General features: G+C 39.5%; 1 protein-coding gene across 1 annotated transcript in view; it reads left to right on the top strand.

Annotated features, from left to right (window-relative positions):
• The window catches only part of LOC140147123 (ATP-binding cassette sub-family C member 9-like), a 67,556-nt gene that overhangs the window by 221 nt on the left and 41,803 nt on the right, over window positions 1–25,532 (top strand). The window contains exons 2-9 of the mRNA XM_072168901.1: window positions 8,924–9,699; window positions 10,445–10,675; window positions 12,151–12,342; window positions 14,158–14,316; window positions 15,608–15,763; window positions 16,424–16,558; window positions 18,522–18,684; window positions 19,266–19,306. Coding sequence (XP_072025002.1) covers window positions 9,472–9,699; window positions 10,445–10,675; window positions 12,151–12,342; window positions 14,158–14,316; window positions 15,608–15,763; window positions 16,424–16,558; window positions 18,522–18,684; window positions 19,266–19,306 — 1,305 coding nt within the window. The 5' untranslated portion in view covers window positions 8,924–9,471. The remainder of the gene's footprint in view (window positions 1–8,923; window positions 9,700–10,444; window positions 10,676–12,150; window positions 12,343–14,157; window positions 14,317–15,607; window positions 15,764–16,423; window positions 16,559–18,521; window positions 18,685–19,265; window positions 19,307–25,532) is intronic.

Below are 25,532 nucleotides of genomic sequence, written 5' to 3' on the forward strand. Positions count from 1 at the left end.
AGTGCCCAATTTTTGGCATTAAATATGGAGTACAGTTCTTATGGTCTATCATTTTCCACCGATATAATGTGCTCTAGGAGTTTGCAGCAAATAGATGTGATGGACACTGGCCGGTAATTTGACGGTGTGCTTCTGTCCCGGGCTTCTGTCTCCCTTCTTGAAGATCGGTGAAATATTAGCAACTCGCCAGTCAGATGGAACAAAGCCGGTGTCCAGGGACTTTTGGAAGATATAGGTGAGAATGGGTGCAATTTCTGTGGCAAATTCTTTCAACAGTCTGGCTGGAAGGGTGTCAGGCCCAGTAGCTTTCGTAACATTGAGAGATGTCAGAAGTTTTACTACTCCATCACAAGTATTAAACAGTAATGTGCTTCATCGTAGGAAGAGATGATTCGCCAAGGTCGGGAATGTTGGTGGTGTCTTCACTGGTGAATACAGAACTGAACTGCCTGTTGAAAGCCGATGCTTTGCTCTTACTGTCAAAGATGACCCTATTTCCAGCTTTTAAAGATGTAATATTAGCAGGTTCTTGTTTTTTGGAGTTAATGAATTTCCAGAAAGACTTATGCGACTTATCATCAGGGTCACTGAACATGCTGTTCTGGAATTCCCAGTAGTTTTTCCTACAACTCTTCTGCAGCTGTTTCTGGTATTGGTGGAATTCAGACCAGTCTGAAGCTTTACCGGTGGATTTAGCTTTGTTATACAGTTTCTGCTTCTTCTTAGATTGCCGCCTTATGTCTCTAGTTATCCAAGGTTTTGATGAGTTGGGTCTAGACATTTTAGATGGTATGTGTCTATCCATTAAACCAGTGACATTCGATTTAAACAAGTCCCAGTCTTCTTGGACGGTTTGTTGATCAGGGTTGGCAGAAAAGAATGCGCTCTGATAAGCATTCAAATCAGAACGTAGACTGGTCATGTCACCTCTGCCATACATGAAAATCTTCCTAGGCTGTTTCTTGCTAATCTTAGGCTTGAAATTTAGAGAAAAGCATACCATAAGGTGGTCACTTAAACCTCCACTCACTTTGCAGTTTTCAATGAAATTTGGGTGTGAAGTCAAAACCAAATTAAGAATGTTTTTAGTTGCACCTGATATTCTTGTAGGTTCATGGTTCATCTGGTCCAGAAAATTGTCATTACAAATGTCAAGCAATAAAGCACATTTTGATGACTCATTTGCATACGGCTTGACCACTCTCTCAGGCCAATCTATGTCGGCTAAGTTGAAATCTCCCGCAATTACCAGGACAGCATTCTTATGTTTCTGATGGATCTCTCGATGCTGTCAGCAAGTTGGTTCAGGTTGGATGGAGCAGACTTGGGGTCGATAAAAGAGCCAATAATTAAAGGCTTGTGACCCTGAATATGGATTTCGATAAACATGAGTTCGGCATCGGTAACAGTTACATTACATTCAGTAGCAATGAGGCTATCACGGATCATAATGAAGATTCCACCTTTTCTACTAGTGAGCCGGTCTTTCCTGTAGGTTGTAAAGCCAGGAGGGGTAATTTCGGCCGTAAACATATGACTTTTCAGGTGGGACTCAGTCCCGACAATTATGTCAGGTTTCTGTTCCTGGATGATTGTTTCAAGCAGTGGAATTTTGTTGTACAAACCATCACAATTAACAACGACAGCTTTCAGTTTGTGACTGCGCTGAACTGGGGAACCCTCCGACTAGGATTGTTGGTTCCTGTCGGTGATGATGCAGCGATAGGTTCACCTATTTCTTCATCAGTTAGCAAAGTGTCCTCAAGCTGGCTGAAGGAGTTGGATAGGAGATTGGGCGAAATATCGAAAATGGAAGGCAAGTTGCTATTATTTGGCTGGCCACAATCAGAGCAAAACCAAGTGACACTGCTCTGGGCATATATCCAGGCTGGACACATCACACTACCATGTGATGTGTCCAGTTCGTCGCCGAACTTACATATAATATGGAGAGCTTAGCATAACGGCCTGCCTATTTACGCTTCCTGAAAACACTCTTGCACATAACATAGAAAACCACAAATTCACTAACTTCAACTTGCACTACCGACACCATGAAAAATATTTTAATTATTACCGATCCTTCAGAATACTTGCAAATATTGGCAGTTTCATAAAATCCTGCTGCTGAAAATCGTAAATTCCACAATCTTCTGTCAGATCCAGGTCAGTAATCACAGGTGGGCGAATCTACCAGCGTGACAAGACCAGAGATAATAAAAAGGATGAGAGGCCACGCTGTACAAATAGCTAGCCTGATTGGCAAGCGTCGTCGCTGGCCAGATCTTCTACGGTCGTGTATGATGAGTAGAGACCATAGAGCCCTATATAGGGCTCTGTGGAAGAAACGGTTTCTAATTTTGAAGCCATGGATAATATATTCATTTATACGAGAACCATATTTTTGTACCAATCACAGAACAGAATTTCACTTACTCACAGCTGTCAATCATTCTTGTGAAACGTAAGCTCCGCCTAGTATCAAGGTCTTCTTCTGCGCATTGGTTGTGCGCATTTACTAGCCTCCAGCACAAATCCTGTACACACGATCAGGTTGGATGGGCGGTTTACGCCTGGTTTACACAATAGGAACTGCGATGCATCCTAAACTGGATCGTTTCCGTGTATTCGCATTGCATGGTGGGTAATCGCCTGTCAGTTTGCAGGCGGCATAGGACACGCAACACGGACGTACGAGGCTGGCGAAGATACAGGGCTGACAGCCCCATTCACAATACACGGTTAGCGATTATAAATGGACAATTAACATACTTGCAGTGGGGTACTTTGCAGAACCCCAACGGTTTTAGAGTAAGATAATTTTGCTTTGACACCACATAACAAATTTAGAATTGTTTGTGAAGATTTCATGATTATGTGTTAATCCAATGGCGGCGTCAAAAATAGCGATATCGCATCCACCATCATCTGTCAGTTTGCGTAGCTCCACGTTCACAACGGTTTAAAATCAACACAGGTAAATCCATATAAAAATTAACATGGACACAAAATTGACATAGCTTATGTAATTCAAATAATAAAATAATAAAATGTAATATTATCATGATAGATGCACGTTTTATTAAAACTTGAAAAGATTATTAAGTCCAATAATTTGTTTGTGTTAGCTTGCACGAGTCACAAAATGGCGACCCATCACGCATTTTCTGCATGTGTCGACATTAGTAACTCATAGTGACTGTCCTCAAACTAGCGCCAGTGTGTCTCAGGCCTGATAACGACCCCAGGTAATTTTATGCAGAAAGTTTTCTTGCGAACAGCTGCAGGTGACAATTAAACAATGAACACGGCTTGTTTATGTACATGCGTGGGGAGGCTTGTACGTCAGCTGACGTGTTTTGGACATGTTCGGCGTAAAAAGTGTCGTTTTTCTTCATGAAAAATACCAGCGATGACCAGTTTTTGTGGGCTATTTGATTTACAGGTATGTCGGTTCGTCATAGGGTAGAAATGATAGCTGTACAATTTGTATAACATACAGTTTAACATAGGCCTAAACATTTATGGGCACAAATCAACCTTCCGTATTATGCACAAGTATGTGGAAGTGGCAGGCATACTCTGGGCATAGGACTGATATGTATCCAATGGCATACCCATGCAGTCTGTGTGAAACCAGTCCTCACACTCTTCGCATTGAAGGCAATGCTGGCCCCATTTAGCCGTTTTTTTGCATACCAGACACGGGTACTTTATGGGACGAGGACCTGGGTTGACTTCGGTATCCCCCGCAAGTAACAATAACATCATAAAGCGAGTGGAATTGCTTTTGCATTTGAATGTTGGTTTCAGGGGTTGGAGCTTAAAAGTACAGTGAATGCATGGAGTACAGTTCTTATGGTCTATCATTTGGTCTGAATTCCACCAATACCAGAAACAGCTGCAGAAGAGTTGTAGGAAAAACTACTGGGAATTCCAGAACAGCATGTTCAGTGACCCTGATGATAAGTCGCATAAGTCTTTCTGGAAATTCATTAACACCAAAAAACAAGAACCTGCTAATATTACATCTTTAAAAGCTGGAAATAGGGTCATCTTTGACAGTAAGAGCAAAGCATCGGCTTTCAACACGCAGTTCAGTTCTGTATTCACCAGTGAAGACACCACCAACATTCCCGACCTTGGCGAATCATCTCTTCCTACGATGAAGCACATTACTGTTACTTGTGATGGAGTAGTAAAACTTCTGACATCTCTCAATGTTACGAAAGCTACTGGGCCTGACACCCTTCCAGCCAGACTGTTGAAAGAATTTGCCACAGAAATTGCACCCATTCTCACCTATATCTTCCAAAAGTCCCTGGACACCGGCTTTGTTCCATCTGACTGGCGAGTTGCTAATATTTCACCGATCTTCAAGAAGGGAGACAGAAGCACACCGTCAAATTACCGGCCAGTGTCCATCACATCTATTTGCTGCAAACTCCTAGAGCACATTATTTTTAGTAACATCATGGACCACTACAATAAGCACAACATTCTTACCGAAGTTCAGCACGGTTTTCGTTCAGGCCGCTCTTGCGAGAGACACAGTTGATACTTACAGCGAAGACCTAGCCAGATCCATTGATGACCGCGAGCAGGTAGACGCAATAGTCTTAGATTTCTCCAAGGCCTTCGACAGAGTGCCCCACCAAAGGCTTCTGCGGAAACTCCAACATTATGGCATAAGAGGACCCCTACTCCAGTGGACAGATCACTTCCTGACTCAACGCCAGCAACGAGTAGTCATCGACGGCCAAGCCTCTGACTGGGAACGTGTTACATCAGGAGTTCCCCAGGGAACGGTGCTAGGTCCCTCCTCTTTCTCACATTTATCAACGACATTCCTAATGGCATCACATCGAAGTTGAGACTGTTTGCCGATGATTGCCTTCTGTATCAGTCAATTTCCTCCATCGATGACAGCACCAAACTGCAACAGGATCTGAACCTCCTCCATCAATGGTCAGCTAACTGGCAAATGCAGTTTAATACAGATAAATGCCATCTGATAAGGTTTACACGCAGACAGAAGGTTATTGATGCCCACTACCATCTTGGAGGCAGCCAACTCTCCTCTGTCAACGAATATCCCTATCTTGGTCTATCATTTTCCACCGATATGTCCTGGCAGAAACACATTGGTAAAATCACCACCAAAGCCAACAGGATGTTAGGCCTCTTGCGGCGAAACCTAAGGAGCTGTCCTGTGAGGATCCGTGAGCAGGCATACACCAGTCTTGTCAGACCTCATTTGGAATACTGCAGCACAATCTGGAGCCCTCACAGTAAAAAGATATCACCAAAGTGGAAAGCATCCAACGCCAAGCTGCCAGGTTCGTCCTGCAAAGATACCAGCGTAGAGACAGCGTGACCTCCATGTTACAAGAACTTCAGTGGAAATCCCTGGAATGGAGGAGACATGCTGCCAGCTTGGCCATGCTGTACAAAATTCAACACAACATGGTTGCCATCAATGCATCCGACTACCTCGCACCAATGATCACCAGCAGCACCAGAAACTATCACCCAAGCAAGCTAAAGAAAATCACCAGCCGCACTCAGCTCTATGGGAACTCATTCTTCCCGAGGACAGTTTGCCTATGGAACTCCCTCCCAGTTGTGGTACTAACTGCACCAACCCTGGAAGTGTTCAGGGGAGGAGTTTCATCCAGCCTGTAATCATGCTGCTTGGTTTTTACTCGTACTTCATCCAGTTCATCGCACCACTTGAGTTTTCCAGTTGTCTTCAACTCCAGCACCCTCAATTTTCAAGTTTTTTGTTGGCTGCACCTGTATGTCTAGTCTGCACGTGATCAACATTTCTGCACCCTTGGCATGACGTCCGGAAAGGATCCTGCTGAGTATCGACGTAAACGTAAACGTAAACGTGTAATAGACCTTTCGGTTGCTGTAATTGCCGTTACAATAATCTATTCACTGTATTTACCACTTGACTTGATGAAATAACTCCAAAAGCAGCTTTAAGTTTTGGCAAAACGATTTTGAAAATGTGAGGGGTAGCCCTAGAACTCTGGCCATAGTATCCGTTTTTACTTCTACTAGGGCCAGAGGCACTTACATTGAAAAATTTGTTGGAGATGCTTGAACGATCCAGTACAAAAAATTACAGCATTTCAATGCTTGATCGAGGTCACTAATTAACATGATAAAACCCACTTGAGAACACACAATCGCCGGTCATTTCTAAAGATGCATTTATACTCAATCGCTTTTGGAGAAACCTGAATCGCACGCATGGTCAGTGTACTAAATCGCCGTCGTGTTGCCTGCTGAGCATACGCATGATTCGCTGTTTTTCAAAAGCGACACGTAAACCTATATTGACACCCTCTGTCGGTCAACGTTCTCTAAAATTGCACACATAACTTATGTAGTTAGCGACAATGATTCAGTCTGGGTATAAACACAGCTTTACACAATGACTAATTTACATAGGCACAAAAGACCGTGTTCATGTACCGTTACTCAGCCAAACATGGCAGAGTAGGTCCCGGATCTTCTGTACATGTTCCTATCTCCTCAACGTTATACCTTTCCAACAAGGAAAGAGATACTGAAAAGCGAACGTCTAGTGAGGGGGGGTTGGGGAGGGATGACAGTTTCCACTGCCACTGGATGTACACCATGTTGAGAAATATGGGAATTTTCTCAGGGAAAATACATTGCATGATTTGAGAAATTCGCCATTTTTGAATAAATGCAGAATTCGCATCACATTTTTTATCGGGTTCTTTATACTCTATATTGTACCTTTATTCAACCTTATTTGAACAATACATGTATGGAATATTAATTTGGGGAAACACGTGCAAAACATATTCGGATAAAATTGTGAAACTCCAAAAATGGGCGATACGGACAGTACGGTAGCCAATTAGTCATTACAGAAGTCATACGACAGCGTTCAAGCTTTGACTTACGTTTGGCGGACACACATGTAAAAAAAATGTAAGTTAAAGCTTGAATGCTGTCGTATGAACATGAAAACTACTGAGTAGTGCATAATTATTTATGCTTATGTGACAAGGGTACATTTATGATATATTCAAATCATTAAATGGGATAAATCTATTTCTTTATTTTTGTAACAGGGTTAGAAAGTTGGGGGTCAGGGTGACAATTGATTGGGAAAAAATGCAATTTTCGCCTAAGTTTCAGCTTGAAAAAGCCATAACACCTCAATGGTATGAGCTATTGTGATGCTTTTTGTGTCTTTTTGTTCAGTATTTCAATAGCTAAATTTTTGTCACGTGCCTTACAATGTACGTGGAAGGACTTTCGGAATATAGCTGCACAGGGCTTTCAACTCTGCAGGTGTTAGCACAGCTTTCAAACCTCAGAATACCCTACGCAGATCTCTTGTCTGCCCAAAGGACAAAACTGAACAGGAAAAGCAATCTGGTGTTGTGTACATGTACACCATCCCTTGCAAGATTGTGACTCCCTATACATTGGTGAGTCTGGATGCAAGCTCAAAAAGAGGCTAAAAGAACATAAATCCAAAGCGGCCAGTTCCAAGTCAGTGATCAAGGAACACATCGACAGGGCACCAGATTAACTGGGAGAACGTAATTTAAGTGTTAGAGAGGGAGTCCTAGAACTTCCCTCATAGGATCATGGAAGCAATCCATATTAGAACTAAAAGACCCAGACTGACTGTGACAAAGTAGATATCGAATCTGTCTGGGACAACCTCCTGACCCCCCCGGAACCAAGGGTGTGGCATAACCTCTTCCAGTTTGACGTCATCAACATCTGTGACGTCATCGGAGGTGTCCTAGTACTACATCACAAGCAACAACAACCTTCAGAGCAATAACTTCCAGTCAGGGTATTGAAAACAAAAAACTGACAACAAATCAAATTTTCTTGTGTTGGCAATGTCAAAAAGGGTAATGGATCGTAAAAATGTGTCATTTCAGTTAATGAATGGAAACACTGTGGTATCTTATATCGTTCAGGTAATGTACTTAGCCTAAGTCACTCCGCCTATCTCGAACAAATCGCCATGCGTAGCTGTTGACTATCATAACTCCCAAGTACCGTCGTTAATTTATGTTTTCATGCCATTTCTAGGGAGTGCCTTTGAATTTCATTTTGCTTTTAAAAATAATACCTGTTTTTTGTATTATGGTTGTTCTCTATTGTAGTTTATTTATGAACTTTTGTGCATGTAATTTCCAGAAAGGGATTAATAAAGTTTAAGGGGGTACTACACCCCTCGATAAATTTGTGTCTATTTTTGCATTTTTCTCAAAAACTAATAACACAGTGGTAACAAAATATTATGTATATTATAGGGGCAAGGAGTCCAATTACTACACTGGAATTTCAGTGACCCAAGACAAGCGGTTCGTTATTTATGATCAGAAATAAGGTACCGCTAGGATGTACCTCATTTCCGATCATATATACTGAACCGCTTGTCTTGAGTCACTGAAATTTCAGTGTAGTAATTGGATTCCTTGCCCCAATAATATACATAACTTTTGTTACCAGTGTGTTATTATTTTTGAGAAAAATGCAAAAATAGTCACAATTTACCACAGGGTGTAGTACCCCTTAACTGAACTGAACTGAACACATGCTTAGCCAGTCAATTCTCAACATGAAAACAATGGGAATCTGTCTTAAGTAATAGGAGTATCATTTGTTGTAATGAGGTGATGCCTCATGTTGCAAAGGATTCTGGGAAGGATATGATACCTTCTCTGGTGTTGGGTGTCTTGACTGTGTCCAAAGGCTTTTGGGTCCTTTGCAATAGGGGCAAAAATAAGAAAGCAATATTGGTGCAAAATTGTCAGGTAACTGTGTCAGGTCAGAGTGCAGAAAAAAACCCTCCCCGACTAACAACCACCAGTAGCATAATATCATTTTTGTTGTTCTTTTTTTGCAGGGTTGACACATGGACTTTAAAACAATGAAGACGTCTATGGTAAATCGTCATTCCGTTTCATGACCGAAACTGCTGTGTAATATGACATTTTACTGATGTGACGGCAGTTCATCATTATCCATTCAAGATGGCCGCCATCATAGTTTTAGATGGAAGTGAATGGAACTGGATCTGTGGGACGCCAAGTGGAAACAGTTCATCTTTATACAACCCATTGGAGGAGACCTCCATGACAAAATGGGATCAAGTCCGAGCCGATTCATGCTTTCCAAACTTTCTTCTTTTAATACCTCACATCCTGTTTCTCATCCTTTTCCTTTTGATAGTCGCCATTGTTTCATTTAGGAAAAATCAAGGCGTAGAACGTCTTCTTCTCCTAAGATTCTTATCAGATACCCGGCCATGTGCAGAGATGGATTACAAATACGCTGTATCTGAATGTCATACTCCTAAGTATTGGAGAAGGGGTCTTATCCGACAATAAATTACAAGGTGCGACTCAGCCTCACCTGTACCTACCGCAAGTCTTTGCATTCTTGACGGGTATTATGGCTACTTATTACTATCACATCTTAGAAGCACGTAAGAAGCCAAGGATGGCGTTTGGTTTACTCTTGTACTGGGTTTTGGTGACTGCATGCGAGGCTTACAGAATGACTGTGTGGGTTCAGTCAACGAAGATTGATTTCACTGTGATACGCTTTGACGTGATGGTGTTGGTGCTATTTTCATATGCAATGTACATCTGTTTGGAGCTATTTGTAATTGCCAAGAAGGTTAGTACAAAAGAAGTTTTGGAATGGATGTTTTTTTGTATCCTTTATTTAAAGGGGCATTTCGTGACAGCCTCATCCCCTCAACTGCCTGAAAAAAAAGGTTTAGATTCTTATACTGTCGGAAACCTATGGCTACATAATGTTTGTATACAAAAAGCTCCTTGCAGATTCATTCGCTTGGCAAAAGTATTATCAACTTTATATTTATGGTAGACTGTATTGTAACATTTTCATAAGAAAGAGATTTGTATAAAATGTTACTTTTCACTGGAAGCTGGATTAGTAAATGCTGTCACCACATAATAAAGTGGGCTGCATGGAGTGGGAACTTTGATACTATATAATATAATGTGGGTCACAGTGTAATGGTTAACACTTTAGGAGATTCAAATTTTGAACTAGATGTAGGCATCCGGGCAAGTTATACTGTCTACAAGAACTACTACAAGATTCCTATTGTGGCCACCTGCACAGATACACCATCGCCAAGGTACGTGGCTGGTACTGTGCAGTACCAGAGGTGTACCAGTGCAGTACTACTGCTGGTGGGTCATACTCTTCATGATCAGTAGCAGCATTGGTATTGTGTTAGGTACTCGGTGTGTACCAGTCGAGTACTTGGGGGAGGGTGTACCTGTGTAGGCGGCTGCATTAGGAATCTTGTCATGTAGTTTGGTGGGTTTGCAACTTGGACAAGTGCAGTTTGAGTCCTCTTAGTAATCATTATATATCGTTCTTCCAACAGGTGTTTAGATGTTGTCTTTCCATCCCAAAACCAAACAGTGTCAAACCAAACATGAAATATCATCATGATAACGTCAGCCTGTTTTCCTCAGCGACGTTCTTGTGGTTCAATTGGGTCTTCAATCTCGGATACAGACGTCCTCTGGAAATGGACGATCTAGGATGCTTGCCCAAGCAGTTTACTTCAAAATTCAATCGTCATCGATTCAATAAAGCTCTGAAACAGGAAAAGGTGAGTTGGATAAGGTTATGAGGTAATGGTATTGTAGTAGTCGGGATTATGCACTTTCAGTTTCTCACGCGTTTGAACGGGAATTGGATTGCGTACTTTTTCGATGTCTAGTGAGCAAATTTCTTCAATATTTTGAGAAAATGATGTCAAATTTTCTATTCTATATTGTTTGGTAATAATGTCTTTTGCCAATAGTATTTTAAAGTTGTAATTTTGTGTTTTTGATCGCAAAGATCAGATATTTTCGTTCGATTCAATTCTGACCCTTCGCATAAGGTGCCGATTTCGCAGAACTTTGACGATAATTTTGCCTTTTGGACACTAAAATGCATTCAATCCTTAATTTTGTTTCAACCGAGTCTTAAATTAGCAAGCACAATAAGGTTGGTACCCCTTTTATATACATTGATAAAATTATTAAGATTTTTTTTCAAGTTTCTAACCGGCGCAAATCGTTAAGTGTGTATTTCCCATTGACATCCAAAATGGCGTAAGACAGTCCTTAATATACATAGGTACAGCGTATATAGGACTGGCAAGCAAGTCTAGTATTGTAGCAGGGTATACCTCAGTTGCTTGGTGTGAAGGAGTTGAGATGCACCACTGGGTCTGGATGTTTTTATACTTGATTATCCTCTCTAGCATAGGCATGGAAGGAGAAGTAGAAGGAATAGTATGCATACATATGTATTAAGTGTGTGGCATTGCTTCGTTTTATTCAGAAAAACTGGTAAAACTCATGCCACTAATCACTGCCCCTAGCCCCCTTATAACTGAATGCCAACCTTTCGACAACAAACGCCTCTGTGATTTTACCTTTGCATATGTGACACGATCTGGTCCATGGGGGCCAAAGGCGGGTTATTCCTTCATGTAATTTTACACGAAATTAGGGTTAAGGTTAGGGTTACTTTAGGGTTATGATTAGGGTTATGATTAGGGTTAGGATTAGGATTAGCTTACATGAAAAAATTACATCAAGGATCGACCCAAAGGCGGTAAAATTGAAACTGAGGTAAAAATATGGAGGAAAAAACCAATAAAATGCATAAGAAAATAGACATCAAATAACTTTAGAACCAAGTATGCTAGACCTTCGTCCTTTGGGATCATCTGAGGTCAAAACTGATGAAATATAGTGCAAAAGTGGAACAAATTCGCGTGAAGCGTGAAAGAAATTGGCACTTTGGGGACTAAAATGGCCTAATATGCGGTTAATTTGGTCAGAAACCCACATACAGGCGTCAACAAGGGGGGTGATTGTATGGACCATCCCCCTGGCAAATCCTCAAACCCCCCCCCCCCGGATCTACGCCTATGGATTCCTTGATATATAAGTTGGTAAGACCACTGCTCCAGGGTCTAGAGATCCCAGGTTCAACAAGGGAAAATAATAATTAGTGATCATATCACTAACCTTGAGAACAAAATTACCTTTAATCATCATCTTTCATGCCAAATCATCTCTTTTACAGGCTAGAGCAGAGCGCCACAAAACTCAAGTTTCCTTGTACCGTGTGTTCTTTCGGCTCTGTTCTAAACCAATCTTCTATGCTGGAGTGTTGAGGTTTTCTGCAGATACCCTGGGTTTCGTTGGACCCATTGCCATCAATGCACTAGTTAACTATGCTACGTCATTGCAGAGTGATGATCCTAACTTTTATCCGGTAAGATTTATTTTATGTATGAACAAGGGTGAGATTGGGTGGGAGACAGGAGTCGTTGGGCTCTCTTGAAACCTAAAACAGCTCCTGGTTCGTGTTAACTAGCCTGAACTAGCAGACACTTTTTGGCAGAAAATTGGCTCTTGGCTGTTGGCCTCCATAACTTGTAACACCATTGAAATTAGACACCCCCCCCCCCCAAAAAAAAGAAAGAATGTCTCGGACACATTTGGTAAAAAAGCTAAGTGCTATGCGTTTTTTTAAATTTTTTAAAGAAAATGAGCTATGCGATATGCAATTTTTTTTTTTTTACAGTCAAGGCACAATATTTATGTACTTTTTGATATTCAAATACAGAAATATAGACTTAATATACATGTATAATGAATAGTTTTGTTTGTCTCTTTTACAATCATGGTGAAATGTGTTTAAAAAAAAAAAACTGCAAAAACAAGACAAAATTGGATCGCTGTATGACATTGTTATTCTCGCCCTTGTGTATAAATAAACTTAGAAATTCAGAATGCATATTGCCCTGGCAATAATTAAAATGGGAGTTATCAGGGACTGTCTTTTGGAATTTGCAGGAGAGCAATAAAAACTCTTCTAGAGCCTTCAAGGAGAGCTGTTCAGAGCATTTACAATAGAATTTAAGGAGAGAATGGTCAACTAAGGATCAAGAGCTAAAATCACTCTCCCATATCAGATTTAAGGAGAGCAGTAGAGAGTGATTGCTCTCACTCTCCTCAAAAGGCAGTCCCTGAGTTATGAACCACCCTAAGCTGTAACAAGCTCATTAGTGAATTACAAAGTCAAAATACATACCAGGCAAAATTAAATTAAACAATGCACATCTTAACACAAATTGAGTGCCTGGTGTGACATATGTTGATACTTTCCGCATATTTAAAGTTAGTGACTGTATAAATTAACATTTTTGTATTTGCAATGCATACTTTCTCAGATATCAAATACTATTAGGCTTCTCTGAAAAAAAAAAAGTATGAAATATTAAACAAAGGCACAATTTTATAATTAATCCTAAAGCTTACAACTAATTTGCCATTTGAAGTGGGTAGCTACTGGCTTTACCTATAATGCTAACTTTGCCACTAAAACGAGGAGCACATTATTTTGTTAGTGAAGTCTACAGCAAGCAAGTTTGTTGTATGGACCCCTGACTAATTTGATCAGAATTGACTCTCACTCTCAGATGGAGTTATTTAGGGATTCAATCATGTTTCACCGTTGTTCATCACCGTTTAACAACGATGCGGCGCGTCGTCTGCGTGGTTTACTTGGCGAGGGCAGCTTTAGCTGCCCGGCTAAGTAAACCATGCAGACGCTGCCGAACGCGAGTTGTTAAACGGTGATGAACAACGATGAAACATGATTGAATCCTTTCAACTAAAAAAGAAGCTAAAGATCGTATAATTCACGATTATTTCACGAGGAAATGTCAGTTAATCATTGTCACTAAGCCTTACAAAAACTTCGATGATTTCTCTGTTAATATCAGCAATAAAACTACAGAATAAAACGGCAAAGTTTAGCCACTACATGAAAAATACTGAATTCAACTTGTAAGCTTGCATACGCACAAAGGTTCCAGGCATGACGAATTTTACGCGCTCTCGCGTAACGCGTAGTCTCGCTTCGCGTTACAGTATACGCTTCAGTAAAAGTGTGGATTCATCACGGATTAACAACGGTTGGCTCCTGTACAAAGGTATAGGAAGAGTTGTTGAATCATGATTTAAGATTTTGTTATTTTTGTTATTTTCAATATGAAAATACCATATTTTTCTTCTTTAACAGGACACCCACAGTGCCTATGTGACTTTGACAGAGTTCCTCCAGAATGGTTTTGCGCTGATATTTATCATCTTTGTGACGTCTTTCCTAAGATTTGTTTGTCTTCAGAACCATTACTACATTGTTATTGTACAGAGTCTTTATGCAAAAGCTGCCATTCAGGTAAGAGATGCATAGTCATCATATTTGTGTCATATTGATGAGATTTACCTCCGGGGGAAACATGTATTTCAAGTTGTTGTATATCACCCGCATACAAAAAGTAAAAAGGGGTCTTTTTTTTCACACCCAGGCACGATATACAAGTATCTTGCACAGGGTATCAAAAATGGAAAAGAGGGTACCTTAATCGCAATACATTATTTGTTACTTGAAAAGTGTAGCTAAACTTGGTACTAAGAAGCCAACAAAAATCAGTTGAAATGAAGGTAAAATTCTGGGTGAAATTGTACTCAAAACATGTGATTTTTTTTTGGTTTTTCTTCAGGCTTCTTGACTGATTGCTAGTGGTGGTTTTAGGTTTGTTATTCATATTCATTTTCATATTCTTATTTATTTCCATAAAAATCATTACACACTGACATCACTGCCACATCAGAGTGAAAAATGCTATAGAAGTAAGATGTGACATTTTGATGTGGGGTCTCAAGTAGTCCGACTTTCAAGAAATGGGATTGCATTCCCGGAGTTGTGAATCCTTGGCTTATGATGTCAGATTTGTGTTGTTTGAGTGAATATATGCAGGGTTATAGCTATGCTGGTTGGCGCCAGTCAGGCGCTAAAATAAAATAAAAATATTTTATTTTTCATAAATGATTTTTCATCATAAAAAGAGGTTAAAAAACAAAAACATTTTGCCCATTCCCTGATCCCTCGTCTTAGCTAAAAAGATAGTGTTCCGAGCTAGCGCTCTAATTGGAGAGTACAATTAGCTGGCACAGAACTTGGGCTAGCTATAGCCCTAGAACTTGGGCTAGCTATAACTTTATGTATATAACTTTATGTATACGGTTTTATTCACAAACCTTATTACAAGGGAGCATGGTGGCCAAGCGGAACAGGCTCCGACTCATAATCTGAAGGTTGCTGGTTTGAGCCCCGGCGATGCCATAGTGTTGTGCCCTTGAGTAAGGCACTTTATCTTGATTACTCCTCTCCACCCAGGTGTATAAATGGGTACTGGCATTCTTTAATGCTGGGAAGGTAACAGATTCGCTGTAGAGGAGGTGTAGCGATCCCCCTATGACAACATTATATGGAGGAGTCTGGCCCAATCGCCAATGAAAGAGAGATGAACACTCCGATCACAGGATCGTCTCCTTTACCTTTACCTTACTTTTTTATTACACCTCACTTTTTCAGCAATGTTTCCTTAGTGTTCAATCCTTGCAGTTGCATTAGTTTTTCTAACATTCAATCAATTATTGTAATATTTATTGGGTTTTTTTCCCAGGCAGTGGTTTATGACAAGTCACTTTGCCTTGCAAGCTGGACATTATCAAGTGGCGAGATGACCGCTGGAGCTATTATCAATCATATGTCGACTGATCCTGAGAATCTTGCCAACATGATAGAGTATACTCACTATGTATGGGCTATACCATATCAGGTTTGTACCTTGACATTTTTGGGCTGTGCAATAATTATGAGCCCCTGAGAGGGTAAAATTTCCAAACGGCCTGCCAGAAATCGCTTTCCCCCCACTCTCGGCCTACCAAATATTCTTTGCCCCCTCCTTTTGCACATGCCAAATTTTTGGGATCCCAATTTCCAAACCTTAAATGGTCTAGATATATATTACGAGTGCAGAAAAAAATTGCATATTTAAGTGTTTCTGTACTGTTTTCCTAAGCCTTTTAGAGCATTTTATTTAATAGGTCCCCCATGAATGTGTGCCAAAAATTGCTTTCACCCACTCTCGACTTGCCAAAAATTGCTTCCCCCCGCCCTTCTGGTTAGCCAAAAATTTCTTGCCACCCCAATTTTACCCTCCAGAGTAGTTTAGTAGAGTGATGTTACATAACATCTACAGACTATCATATCAGGTTTGTATCTCTGAGATGTTAGGATGGGAATGATGATATGACATTTTCATAGTGATTAAATTCAAACTTCCACTCTTAATTTTGAGCTCATTACTCAAATAATTAATTTAGCATCTACATGCACGGAAGGCATAATTTTGCACATGCTAGGAGAAAACTGAATGTTCAAACTGACGGGTATACTGGCTAATACACTGTCTCTGCTTTTTTTTTTGTTGACACAGATTGGTGGCACTCTTCTCTTGCTATATTACAATTTAAGTACAGCAGCACTAGCAGGGTTATCTATCTTTGGACTGCTTGTCCCACTACAGTTTGGCATGGCCTCACTGCTGTCGAAAGTGGAGAAAAACATTCTGGTGAGTTGAACACAAACAGAATTTTAACCTGCAATGCCAGCTCATGCAATAGCTCTGTCCTTCAGTTTGTAACAAACGCTCATTCACTCATTCATACTGTCATATGACTTGCCGCACACCGACATCGCCCGGTTAATAATTACATTATACAGCAGAGACACTGAAATGAATACCGGGATCGATACATGTGAATGTGCTATGCACGATTTGATATTCAGACGATAAATCTTTGGATGCCGGGGTAGAAAATGATGAATATCTCCCGTAATTGATTTAGTCTAAAGAAGCCAGATTTTGTTCCTTGCACTTGAATATATGTCTTCAATGGATATGATAGTCGTTACTCGTTAGCTTGCGTCTTGAGAAAGAACCATTGCGTCTTGAACTCAAAAACTGACAAAAATATTCTGATTTTATATGTGCCGAACTATAGTGCAGCGTTGGCTAGCTACCAACGGCTACCAGGCTATTGTCAGTAGCCTTAGTCGGATGTCCCTCAGCTCTTTATGCGTCTCAAAGGTCAAAAAAAATGGCCATGCGTGGCTGTGGATTCAACCTACCATGGCGATTTCTGCCATGAAGATATCGGGGCGATGACACTGTGTGCCGCTACATGCGCATTGCTTACAAAAGGATATACAGTCAAGGCTTGTCATTGGCTGATACGCATGATGACACAGCGGCAAGCAATAATACTCTGAACTAGAAACGTTAAACATTGCATGTGTTTTTCGTGTGCATTAACCGACGACTGTGGCAACTGCTATGGACGCACTGGTTTGCACGCATATTTACATGATCACGATGGATGCGATTGCACCATCGGTAAATCTTTGCGCTCATGGTGCATAAATTGAGTAAAGAAAACCGGTAAAATGGAAACATGGGACTAAATTGTATGGAAGAAAGAAAGAGAGAGAAAATGGAGATATATAAACAAAGAAAGAAAACAGAGATAGTTACGCCGACGGATATAAACAAATTTACTCTGTTTACGATGTGCGGGGAAAATTTGTGACCCACTCTTTCCAAAGAAAATAACAGCAAAGTCTGATCGCTGCTTCCGAGATTCTGTCAAGCTTGTTACTCTCGGAAATCCAGTGACATCAAGGTATTGAGGTAGTAGTTTCACACACAAATCTATTTTATCTTTAATTGTGTGTGTGTGTATGCCAGTACATTGAGTGAACGCTCTCGATTTGAAGCTGTACGTCCACTACACTGAAATACATACTGACGTCACTCTATTGTCGAGAGTAAAAATTATATAGTCTAATTTTGTTTTTGTATAATTATTGATCTCATATTGTAAAAGACTGGAGCAGAATCTTACAAGAAACTAAATCTATCAAATTAATGATTCTTCAATACTTGTATTATATTGTTTGTATTTATACTCACATATACCTACCTACCTAGAGGCATGCTTATAGACCTTTTTCTCAGACGTAACTGATGAATTGATATTGGATCCAGCATTTGAGTCCTTGAGTTACAGAGAAGTGTATGATAAATGTTTCAAAGTAGTACATAATATTATATGCATATTCACCTTATGAATTGGCAGTTGTTGCTATGCTTGTTTTAAAGGGGCATTTTGTGATCCACAGCCTCATCCTTCTTACGCACTTTTCTCCCAAAAAAATTGAGATTTTTATACCAATGGAAACCTCTGGCTACATAATGTTTATGTTCAAAAATTTCTTGCAGATTAATTGGTTTAGAAAAAATATCATCAAATTTGAATTACGTTCTGGTATACCAGAATGAAATTACAACACAGTGGCCTATTGAACAGTGTAATACACATATTAAATCATGCATAACTCGCAAAATCAGAATCCTCTGAAATAATGCCAATACCCTTTTTTTTTCGTGGATATCTATTGAAAAATGTCATAAAAAGAGGATGCTAGGATCACAAAATACTCCTTTAATCTTATTCCCTGCGTCTTCTTTTCAGAGTCTGTCAGATGTACGACTAAAGAGAACCAACGAGATATTGCAAGGCATTAAGATGGTGAAAGTTCAGGCACTGGAGGACGTTTTCTTCAAGTACATCAATGTGATACGCAGGAAGGAAATTGGGCAAATGATTAAGGCAGCTATCTTTGTAGGCTTGTTATGTAAGTTATTATAACAAATGGCTGCCTTGATACAATAATTGCAGAATTTGTACATGTTATTATGAAGAATTTAGCATGGACAGTCTAGTGTTCATACTGCAATTAAGCTCTACTAATATACTTCTACATAAAAAATAGGGGGCATGTGTTTTGAAATTAAAACTTTATATCTTCTTATTCAGATCAGAATTCTGTATAACTTACTGAAAATGATACCATATTTCCCATCTACTTTTTTGAGCTAATTAATGGTATATAAAAAAAATCCTGATATTTACATGTTTACATCTGACTGCTGAGTGGCAATCGTAAAATCACTAACATTTGCGGGTAAACTTTCTTTTCAAATTGGTAGATAAAAGAAGCCAAAGCATTCAAGAAAGAAGTCCTAAGATGCTACCAGAACACAGCTAAAAAAAACCAATTAAATATTCTGATGTACTATGCATGTCGCACAAATACCTTCTTGCCTGGCTTCATATGAAGCGTTGGGAAGTATTTGACCGGAACCAGAACTTAATTTAGTAAAGAATAGCTGAATGAAGTTAAAAGTATGTTTTTAACATTTTTTTTCATGACAGATTTCACGCAGAATGCTTGTCCAGTGGTTGTCTCCCTGCTGGTAAGTCACTTAATAAGTCACAAATGTAAAACTGTTATATGTATGGACCAATGTGCTATTTTTGTGGCTTCCTTAAAATTCTGAAACAGAATAAAAAATTATAAATAACGTAAAACTTGGTACAACTTTTAACATTGTTTAACAAATGTCTCTAACAGATGCAATTACATAAAGTGCACCCAATTTTCAATACTTCAACCCTGTTTCTTAGTGTCAAATTTTGAATGTGTGATTGATACAAATTTAACATTGACCAATTTTAAAATGGATTGAAAATATCTCAATAATAAACTTGAATTTTACCCAGAATGTACTTGAAGACAAATATGTGGGTTTCATTTATGTTCAGTGTGGGATGAATAAGACTATTTACAGAAAAAAATTCAATATGATATGTGTACCCTATCAAAAAAAAAGTAACCAGGAAATGTTTTCCTGGGCTCCTAAACAATAGATTCCTGCTGGGAGCCTACCAGGTACCTGCCCACATCCTGCCAAAATATCCAAGAAAGGTGAAACAATTTTCACCCAAAAGCAAGAAAAATAGGAAAATGCAGGACAAAGCAGGACAAAGCAGGTCAAACCAGGAAGCCCAATTACAGCCCAGTCAGAGCACTTGTCAGTTTCCTGGTTTCTCAATTTACAGTTATATTCAGGTATTAATAGTTATGTTCTATTCAACACAAAATGTACACAACCAGACAATGGAGTTGTGGTCTAGTGCTATTTTGGGCCAATGTAATCAATATTGATTTAGTGCAAAAGTTTATTGGAGATAGCTATGGTGTGGAAAATAATATTGTCCATGCTTGTTTACAAAGGCATAGCACCCAATGAGTCAAACAATCCATTTTATAGCAGGCCTGTAAACAGTATAAATTCAAGCAAGTTGTTTACAACTTAGGTCAAAATCGATGCATGCATGTAAATGCTAGAGCAAATGTAATGGTCGGCAGAAGAAGAAAGAAGATCCTGTAAGAAAAAAGACACACGGCTGTGTAAAAAAATCGGGCAAAACCAATTGCCCTATTTCTTAAAGTTTGCTCTGAAGTGCCATATCAGTTTGGGTGCGCCAATGTGGATCATGCGCTAATGAATTTTTATTTATTCTGGATAAATAATGGAGTATTAATTACATTCAAGCATGGGAGTTTAGGCAAGAAGTATAAGAAGCTGTGTAATTAATATTATGACAAACATGCCACTATTTAAGCCTAATTCTCTAACAACTAATTGAAATCATGCAATTACCGACTGAGGACGTTACAGCTTTGCATAAAAAATGTAGGCCTATGATCTTTTTAAATTTTAAGATTTTTCTTTTTTTCTTCCAAAATGATATACGCAATCATTATGAAAGTTCCCAATACATTTGGACGCGAAAAACATTGGGAATTTGCAAAGAAACAACATCATAAACTTGCACCTCTATCACTCGAAACATCTCGCACTATTTGGATTAGGACAGCGAGTGCGGCCCCAGAGTTAAGTCTCCTACGCGGCCTAGTTTGGTTACGCTCCCTCCACATGTGGAGGGAGCGTAACCAAACTAGTTTTGTAGGAGACTACGGTTTGCGATCGTGGCCGACATAAAATCATAATCTAAAAAATTATGATTTGATGTCGGACCAACAGAAAATCATCCCGTTTTACTACAAATAGGGCGAATTTGACAGTTTGCTCATAGATTTAAGTGTAAGTATTTACAAATATGCCAAAAAATCGGGTTTGAAAAAAATAAAGGTAAATTCTGAAAAAAGATCGTACATAAGGCTTTAAGCCTACACATGTATCTATCTAGCCTATCGGGAAATTGTAAGTCGGCCCCATAAAACCACCAGTATTACTTAAATAATGTAGCCCTACAGGAGTGTGCAGGGAATGTAGAAAACAACAGAGATAAAACGGGAAGCTACGGGAGATGCGGGAAATAAGCGAGAAGAAAACGAGGAAATAGCAAGAGAAAATGCCGAAACCGGGAAAAAACCGGGAAACTCGTTGTGCATGAGTGATTCCCGGAAGTGACTGAACAGCATCTGTGTGACTGTGCTGTAGCCCTATACAGTAAACAGTAGTAGTGTGTGTAAGGTTACGTCCCTGCCGAATCCACATCACGCACCATTGTATTATAACTTCGAAATGTCGTGACTCCTGGTCATGATCATATCTTGTGATTCCATCTTCCTCTTTTTATGAAATTTTTCTAGCAGATATATCTACGAAAAAAGTAAGTCCCAAAATTTCTGTTGATTCCGATTTTGCGTGTGCGAGTTTATAATTACCCCGGTGGCCCGGTATATGCATCATGATTATGCAGCGAGTCCCGTATCCCTGGTATTTATGTAAATCGAATTTGACAATATTTTTGCCAGGCCTGATTTTTGCCTAACGAATATATCTGGAAGAATTTTATTGTGCATAAATCTGCGGCAAAAATCAAAAGCCCGGGAGGAAAAGAATGAGGCTGTGAATCATGTATAACAAAGTCTACTGGGCAAATCCCCGAATTTTTGGAAGTTCCTGATTGCTCCGTCCCCCACGGTTTTCACACTATAGATTGGTAAATGTGCATCGTCTCTCGAAGTAGGACATGCATATAATCCGGGCATAGTACATACCTAGAATTTTTTCACAATTTGAATTTTACCCTTTCTAGACACCCCCCCCCCGCCAAAAAATCTTAGTCATATAGATCCCTGTAACTATTAAAAAATCCGGGCACAAAATAAATAATCCAACGTGACACAGTCTTCACACAGAAACAAATTAAGTTTAACTCACTATAATTTATAAGATGGAGTAATCCGACCAGCATTTCGTTAAGTTCCTGCAAAACATGTTTACCTACAACAGTTGTGGCATGAAGATTTCTCCTCAAAATAAGTAGTATATAAAACGTATTTCTTATAATCATACTGGGGCCTGATTTCCTTCCATGATCAATTTATGATTTCAATTGTTGGCACATTTTATTTCCAATTCCAGCAAACAAGTTAGCATCGCTATCCGGGATCGCCATCAACTCGATCAATCCTCTTAGACCTCTCCCCGGGACCTCTCAATCGAATCGTGCATGATGATATATCATTAATTAACCATGATCATATGATCATCGCATCGTGCCTGGATGTTATGTATGGTTATTGTTACCATAGTTACATGCATGGTATGGGTGCGGTCGTGCGGAAGAGATCCTGTCATCCTTACGTGTTGTCCACCAAGTTCCAACCATAGACCCAGCAAGCGCAAACATCTTCCAAGTTCCCGGAAAAAATAAATATTCTTGAATCTGATGGTCCGATGAATAGTATTTATTGTAAAAACTTTCAACGAAGCTTCAACATGTTCAACTCCTTTGACTCTCCTCTCTCCACCTGGAGTAGAAAACGTAAACATAGTGAAGCTCTGTCCATGTTCAATAACAATTAAGGAGCAATCGACCGACCGACCGACGGTGAGAAAGTAGTCTCAACACCCACTTGACCCCGACTTGACCGGATGATGCCAAGATGTATCGATCCGTGCTGCTTTGTGTACAATCAGGAAAGTTGAATTGGTATGGTACAATGCATGCATCATTGCATGTAGAAAAGAAAATTAAAGTGAAACTCATTACAGACAGATGGAGGGAGGAAGGATGATGACGATGGTGATGATATTAAATGATATTAACATCATAACGATTACTTCAATCGGAGAAGATGAGAACGTTAATAAATTATTTTATTTACATAGTATTAGGCCAAAAAAAAAAAAAAAAAAAGGTTCGTCTCAAAGCTTGCGCGCGCGTTTGTAAAATCCCACGATTTTTGACAAAAAACAAATGCGGAAATTTTTTTTATTTCAAAAAAAATTTTTTTATAGTTTTTTCCAGAAAAAATCGGCGAAAATCAGACTTTTTCTCAAAATACCCTGACAAAAGTCGGGAATAAAAAAAAATCGCATTTCGCATTTGTTTTAAATTTCTCGTGAGCTTTGAGACAAACTTTTTTTTTTGCCTTACATCGTTTTAAAATGACGTTCACATTGATCCAAAATTTGGTATTTTCTAAGTATGTCGCTATTTTTCTTTAAATTATCTATTTTTTCTTTCTTTTTATTCTCGGTGCGAATATAATAACATGTCTTCCAACTTAAAAGTAGGTCACCATGATGGTCGTGCGGCTATGGCTACCAGCTGATCGACCCAGGGCCGCACCGGTCGCAATTTGGATAGGGGTGTGTTCGGGGTGTGTATCACGATCACAATCACAGGTCCAGTTTCTCAAGAGATCGTAAACAAACTAAAAATAGATTGTTGGCAATAAGCCAAACACCTGTGTGTGTGTGTGGGGGGGTGGATATATGTGTGTATCTGGGGAACCGTAAGACCTACGGAGACGCTGCTTGGTGGGAGGAAAGATATTCAAGTTTGCTCCGTAACCGTATGTTTTCTGTAAAAAATATGCAAATTAACATAGCTAATTTGCATAATTTATGCGAAAATCAGCGTAAATTGATACTGGTAGCGGAGTTTGTGGACAGACTATCTCAAGATCCGTTGGGCGCATAGTAACGAATTCTGGTGGCAGGTATGATACACACCTGCTGATCACCTGATTAGTTTTTCGGCGAAAATTGTGCAAATTTAGTTGTTAATTTGCATAATTTATGCGGAATGCTTTTACAAATATGGTAGGAAATCTGAAGAAATCCGCCTTGTGGAGCTGTATCTGGGGATATGATGATGCTATGATGATGAAACTTGGTAGAGGTAGCATGACCAGAGGATCTGATTTGATTTTCTGTGCAAAATATGGTAATTAAATACCTAATTTGCATAATTTATGCATAACATGCAAAAACCCATTTTCTCAGAGACTAGGGGTCGCACATTCTTCAAACTTTGTGGGTGGGTGGGTGCATCTTGACCCTAGACAGAACAAGTTCGCATTGGTTAGTGGGTCAACATCACCCAATGTTTTTAGGGGTCATCTGAGGTCAAATTACAAAAAACTGTCGTATGGGCACGAAACTTAGTGGACACAGTTAACATTTAGAGTCAAATTTTCGGAAGGTCATTTCGGGGTCATCCGAGGTCACCGAGGGGTCATCTGAGGTCAAAATACTAAAAACTGTCGTATGGGCACGAAATTTGGTGGGTACAGTCAACATTTAGAGTCAAATTGTCGGAAGGTAAATTCGGGGTCATCCGAGGTCATTTTGGGGGCCAAATATGAGGTTAATTCGGTCAGAAACCATATACAGGCATCAACATGGGGGGGTAATTGTATTGTAGTTCTGAGAAAATCAACATTTTTTAAAATTAAGGATGTTGCACTTTAATGTCTGCCCAATGATGAAAAATAGGGTTTTTTTATGTCTTTGTAGGCAAAAAATATTAGGAAAAAGTCTCTTTTATACAAGTCCCACTTTCAAAAACCGCCCAGTCCACTTTTTCCAAATCACCCCCCCCCCCCCAGTTTCATTTGATTAAGAACATTTCTATCACTTTTTTACCAAGAAAAAAAGAACCACATTTCCACAGTCATACTCAAATTTACGGAAATACCAATTAAGGGGCCACAAATTAGGACCCGAACATGCTACAGATGTCAACTTTCCTGGTGGAACAAAGGTTAAAATGTGTATTTTGATCTCTTCCGTGATTTGCAAATAACTCAATTTCAACAAAATCTAAATAATAGCCGCCCCTTCCTTACCCAATGCATGATCTGTCGTGTTTCATTTATAATTCTAAATAAACAAGTATGTAATAAAACTTCGAGTCCATAGCTCGAACTATCATCCCATGCAGGGATTTCCCGTGTTTTGAAAGGAGCACCGGTATGCGATGGACTCCGTGGTGCTTTTACCCGGGTTTTTTTTACCTGGTAGTGGGTGTGTTGGTGTGTGTGGGGGGGGGTAGTCTTCGTCATGTAATTAAAAGTGTATAATTCCTTTTGAATTGTTTTTATTAATGAAAGGAATATGAGTGCAAACTCGAAATATTTTACTTTGGTGCTCAAACGTATCATCAGGTTAGCATGTGTGTGATAATCTTATAACGATCAGCTTTTTAAGTGTTGTTTTTAAAAAGTTATTTGGGGGGGGGTTGCAATTTTCTGTCATGAGGTGGCCGCATACAGGCCCATTAGAATTACAGGTGCCTACAGAACCCCCGACTACCATGCAAGCACGAAGTTGAGATTTCCACATTTGGTGCTTTCACCAAACACCATACATG

The sequence above is a fragment of the Amphiura filiformis genome, chromosome 3 (assembly GCF_039555335.1).
Source record: "Amphiura filiformis chromosome 3, Afil_fr2py, whole genome shotgun sequence".
Classification (NCBI taxonomy): domain Eukaryota; kingdom Metazoa; phylum Echinodermata; class Ophiuroidea; order Amphilepidida; family Amphiuridae; genus Amphiura; species Amphiura filiformis.